The sequence below is a fragment of the Berghia stephanieae genome, chromosome 15 (assembly GCF_034508935.2).
Source record: "Berghia stephanieae isolate SIO BIC M18660-M18661 chromosome 15, UCSD_Bste_1.3, whole genome shotgun sequence".
Lineage (NCBI taxonomy): Eukaryota > Metazoa > Mollusca > Gastropoda > Nudibranchia > Aeolidiidae > Berghia > Berghia stephanieae.
Window position 1 is genome coordinate 24090741 of NC_088374.1, and position 6000 is coordinate 24096740.

Sequence of the window (6000 nt, forward strand, 5' to 3'; positions counted from 1 at the left end):
AAAGTACTGTATTGTGAAATTCGCCGTATTGGCCAACTTTCGGCATTTTAAAATCAAAATTCCTTAAAGACTCTAGTGTCTGCTTTTGTTTTTACTCGTTTAGACAATTGTAATTCACTCCTATCTCCTATCTCCTAGGTTTCTTACTTGATAAACTGCAGCGGTTTCAAAATCAAGCTGCTAGAATAGTTTTAAGAAGAAATAAGAGAGAACACACGACTCCAATGCTTTTGACTTTACACTGGCTTCCCATTAGGGCCAGGGTGCTCTTTAAGGTTGGAGTCATGTGTTTTAAATGTTTTCACGGAAGCGCCACTGCTTATCTCAATGATCTTGTCGAACCATACGTTCCGCCCCGTGCATTGAGATCAGGTGATCATCGTCTACTTAACGTGCCAAAAAAGGGTAAAAAACTCTCTGACAGATCCTATAGTCACTTTGCACCGACTCTCTGGAACAATCTCCTCTTATCTCTTCGTGACGTCCCTACTGAACTGGCTTAAAGGAAACACTTAAAAACTTATTTATTTCGAGAATTCTTAATTTAATAGTTATTTTATTTGAGCAGATAATGATCACAGGTATATATATATATAATATATATATATATATATATATATATATATATATTATATATATATATATATATATTACTTTTTTAAAAATATGTTATTTAGTTGGATGGTGGAAGGTTTGTGTGTGTGTGTGTGTGTGTGTGTGTGTGTGTGTGTGAGATAGAGATAGAGAGAGAGAGAGAGAGAGAGAGATAGAGAGAGAGAGAGAAATTTGAATGGATTGAAGTTATTGTTATGCGCCTAGAACTTTATTGTATAGAGGAGTGGGCGCAATATAAATAAATTTCATTATTATTATTATTATTATTATTATTATTATTATTATTATTATTATTATTATTATTATTATTATTATTATTATTATTATTATTATGATTAGTGTTCTTCTTCTTATTGTCAATATTGTTGTTTTGCTAACCGTCACTTTCTCGTACTGCTTAAAATCAGATGGGATTGTGATGCCTGGATCAATGGGCAGAGTACCACTAGCCAATGCCTTTGAAAGGATCCTGGGCGGCTCTATTGATAAAGGAAGGTAAATAGATTCCTTGCAAGCCAATAGGCTTCAACAGTCATGACGTCACTTCCCTCGTAATGACACATAGTAACTTAGTAACTGGTTCTAAACTATCGGAACAATGGCGGACGCCCTTATGAAATATTTCTCCGACGAGCATAAAAGTGTATCCAGAGGAGAAAAACATTATAAATCATGATTTGACTTTTATACATTCTGGTCACATGACATATGAAAAAGTTCTAGCCAGCATGAATAATAAATAGTAACGATGTTCTTTGTTAGAACCACGCTGCTCGCCGTTGCTGGGCGACGTGACATCAAACTATTGAACCCAGCTTTTGTAGATTTTAACCCTTTCCTTACCAGCCAATTTCAAGAGTTTCCCCAAAATCTTCACACCCAACTAACACAAAAATAGATGTTTTATTACCCAGCCATAATAGCAGTAAAATTCTTGCGATACATAATTTCTTTAGCAAAAAGTTCTCAAAACACACTGTCCATTTGTGACCCGTCGTCCCAAAACGGTATTATGTCGGGATGGACCAGATGCTAAAAAGTCAAATTATAGTTAAAGTGGTCAAAAATATGACACATTGGTATTTAGCATAGTGAAATATGATATTCCTTCTCCTCTATAAAGCATATAAACCCAACTAAAGCATGATATTTCTGGCTGCAAATTCCATTTTCAGCATTTTAATCATCCCGACTTAATACCATTTTGAGACGAGGGGTCACATTTTCTTTAAATTTTATGATGTACAAAAGAAATTTGAATTAAAACAATGTTGGTGGTATCGTAACGAATGTGACGATTTTCCTATAATTGGTAAAGAGGGGGGTTAAGCTCAGTTGGTAGAACACTCGAGTCACACGCAAGGGGACCAAGATCGATCCTTGGTGCAGTCGAGATTTTTTCTGACCCCCCTGTCCATCCAGCACGAGTTGAGTCTGTTAGATTTGGGGGAAAATACTGTGCGATAGACTAGCGTCCTAACAAAAGGATGGCAAACAATTGCTATTGTCCGTTTCACGCTATGGAACCCTGAATAAACTACGGCTCCGTGGACCCAATGGCTCTAAAGGAGTACTGCCGGTCATCATCATCAATCATCATCACCATCATCATCATCATCATCATCATCATCATCATCATCATCATCATCATCATTGCTTGTTTCACCCTGGGTCGGGGCATATGAGACAAACAGTTTCCATCTCTCTCTATCTTGAGCTAACTTTTTTTTATCTCGTTCCAGGTCTTACCACTCCTCTGTACATCAGCTTATTAATTCGGCTTTGTCTTGTGTCCTTCATAAAATCCGTCATTGCAGAAACTCTTCTGTTTCCCAAGGTTTCAAAAAAAGGATTTAATTTGTCCGCTTGTGTTTCTGCAACAATTTGAGTTTTACGGAAGGGGTGTGAACCATTCGACAACCCCCATCCTGGAGGACCAGGTGACTCAAAAAGGGGGGACTCATACACTATTACTCGCCTTTTACAACCCGCTGGCTTGGATTTGAGCTAATTTTGCACCCTCTCTGTTGAGGAACCCCGGACACCCCGGATCGGAATGGCCTGGGAAACAAAACTCACAGAAAGCTTAAGTCTAGATAGATAAATCTACGGCAACGTCTCGAAAGAAACAAGATAATGTATCTTCCAAAAAATGAACACAGGCAACACCGGCGTAAAACTCCCCAATCGGAATGATCTATATTCATGTTTTCGTCCAACCAAGTCATCAATCACACGATTTGTTGATGTCCAACGATTGGATATTTCTTAATAAATGTAAATGTAAGCACGCTGCTTTGTTTATGAAAGTTGTAAACATACCTATGTGTCAAGCTGAACAAAATGACAAATTGTGATGTTATATATTTCAAAAACTGTGAACACTTTTCACTATGTGGGTCACTTTGAAAACATATTCCAATGTGACCAATGACCTCGACCACATGGAAATGTTACATAGATCATTCCCATTACATAACCCCCCCCCCGTCAAATTAAAAAAAAACAAACAGACTAACAAGAGGACACAACAACAAACTATCAATTGGATTCAATAGTCTGATGTCACGTCGCTAAGCAACGGCGGGCATCGTGGTTCTAAACAAAGAAAATGGGTACTTTTTATTCTTCATGCTGGCTAGAACTTTTCATATGTCGTGTGATCAGAATGTATAAAATTCAAAATATGATCATTTTTATAATTTTTTTCTCCTCTGGATACACTTTTATGCTCATTTGGAGAAATATTTCATAAAGGCGTCCGCCATTGTTCCGATTGTTTAGAGCCAGTTACTAACTTACCATGCGTCATTACGAGAGAAGTGACGTCATGACTGGTGAAGCGTATTCAAACATCAAGAACAGACACCCGCCTACAGATAGTTCGAAGATGACGTCAATCAGGTCTTTGTTATTGTTTTTTTGTCATCCACGTTTATGAGTAATTCTCACAAAATTGTACTAACTTGACTATAAACGATCATAGTTACACATAATTTTGTGTGTTGGTCCGTTATACTTCCGGATGGCAAGTGCACACGATCTATTATGAATATGTGTGATTGTGTGTGTGTGTGTATATATATATATATATATATGTGTGTGTGTGTGTGTGTGTGTGTGTGTGCTTGTGTGTCATGAAATTCATAAATAATGTGAACTGTATTCTGTATCTTCTATTTAAGAGACTACTGCAACGACCGCGATAAAAAAAAACAACAAAAAAAACAACGAAACGACTGATGCCGGTGTTCTTAATAGGCTTCAACAGTCGTGACGTCACTTCCCTCGTAATGACGAATAGTAAATTAGTAACTGGCTCTCAACTATCGGAACGATGGCGGACGACCTTTTCAAATACTTCTCTGACGAGCATAAAAGTGTATCCAAGGAGAAAAACATTATAAATCTGATCATGTTTTGACTTTTATACATTCTGGTCATATAAAGTGTGAAAAAGCTCTAGCCAGCATGAAGAATAAAAAGTACCGATTTACTTTGTTTAGAACCAAGCTGCTCGTTGCTGGGCGACGTGACGTCAGACTATTGAATCCTATTCTTTTGGGGGCATCATACATAACGCAATCGACATCTTAAGGGGGAAGTTACGATGGGTTTTTTAAAAACCATTTCCGTACCAGCCGTTTTCAGAATTTACCCCCAAATTTCACAGCCACACAACACAAAAATATTTTTTCTTACTCAAACAGAAAATTCTATTTTATTGACTAATGACTTCAACAAGTCAAGAAATAATAAACATTTTCTTGTTGATCGTAACGAATGTGACGATATTCCAATGGTTGGTAAGGACAGGCTTAAATTTCATTTTGTTCCTTTTTTGTCTCTGATTCATGTGTTTCCTTTTTATTTGAATTATCAGATTTGATTTTAACATTTTTGTGGATCAATGACAAGACAGTCTAGAGTAAATGGTATATTCTATTCAACTATATATTTACTCAATATTACAACTTTATACTATACTATACTATACTACTACTATCTACTACTACTATACTTACTACTAACTACTACTTACTATCTAATACTACTACTACTACATATTCTACTATACACTACTACTACATACTACTACTACTACTACTACTACTCTACATACTACTAATACACTACTACAACTATACTACTACACACTACTACTACTACTACTACTATACTACTACTACTACTACTACTACTACTACTACTACTACTACTACTACTACTACTACACTACTACTACACTACTACTACTACTACTGCTACTACTACTAGTAGTAGTATTACTACTCCACTTACTACTAACTACTACTACTACTACTACTACTACACTATACTACTATACTACTACTACTACTACTACTACTGATACTACTACTAGTAGTAGTAGTATTACTACTCCTACTATTACTACTACTACTACTACTACTACTACTACTACTACTACTACTACTACTACTACTACTACTACTACTACTACTACTACTACTACTACTACTACTACTACTACTACTACTACTACTACTACTACTACTACTATTACAACTACTACTATTACTACTACAGAAAAGTGAATGGAGCAGGCACGTATGTTGAGAATAACCGAAAATGAAGTGAGAAGAAAAGCGCCAGAAGGGGGCCTCGAACCCATGACCTTACTGGTACGAGAACGCAAGAGGGACGCTATACAGTCGACACCATAATGGGCAAGGGGCACTTACTGTGACTTCTATACCCGTCCATCTGTTGTCCAATTATTTTGTTATTGTCTTGGAATGGGATTACTTATTTTGCTCTGATCCTGGCCGGAGTCCTTGTCTGGGAGGGACACAGTCGAATGTATAGTTATAGTTATGGGAGATAATATCTTTCCCTTGTAAATAATCTCTCTGTTATGTACTGTATATTTTTAACATGGGATTTCACATATGACATTTGAGTGTATTGCTCTGAGTGGGATCTTGTGCTGTATTATCCGTGAAACTTTTTGGTGATCTAAAACAGATAGCGTGCTCTTGGAATCTACATTGTTCCCAATTTGAACTATTTCTCCTATCTCTTAATTTTTTCCTGGATTCATTTTAATTGAACATCTATAATGCTTTTACTATCCAATTTTCTTCCTTTTCCTGGCGCTGGTATTAACTAAATGTGTTGCAATAGCCGTAAAACGCTTAAACACAAAAAAAAGAAGAAAGAAAAAACAATAGGTAAATCAAGTCATCATCATCATCATCATCATCATCATCATCATCATCATCATCATCATCATCATCATCATCATCCAAGAGGCGCAAAAAGTAATATAAACAATAATTCACATTTCATTAGATGCCTTCCGGGCTATACTGCAAGAATAGGATGACAGCCAACTCCGAAATG

At 36.4% G+C, this 6000-nt stretch overlaps 2 protein-coding genes across 4 annotated transcripts in view; both read left to right on the plus strand.

The window, feature by feature from the left end:
• The window catches only part of LOC144960241 (NXPE family member 4-like), a 384922-nt gene that overhangs the window by 99712 nt on the left and 279210 nt on the right, over positions 1-6000 (plus strand). The window lies entirely within an intron of this gene.
• LOC144960520 (uncharacterized) overlaps positions 1-6000 on the plus strand; it is a 33840-nt gene that overhangs the window by 23349 nt on the left and 4491 nt on the right. The window contains exons 8-10 of one of the 2 annotated variants that reach the window (XM_078893703.1): positions 1023-1110; positions 4499-4543; positions 5950-6000. The exon at positions 5950-6000 is cut by the window's right edge and continues 99 nt beyond it. In XM_078893703.1, the coding sequence (XP_078749829.1) occupies positions 1023-1110; positions 4499-4529 (119 nt within the window). In that variant the 3' untranslated portion in view covers positions 4530-4543; positions 5950-6000. Of the gene's footprint in view, positions 1-1022; positions 1111-2357; positions 2531-4498; positions 4544-5949 lie in introns of those variants that run through there. The other variant, XM_078893702.1, reaches the window with a different exon arrangement.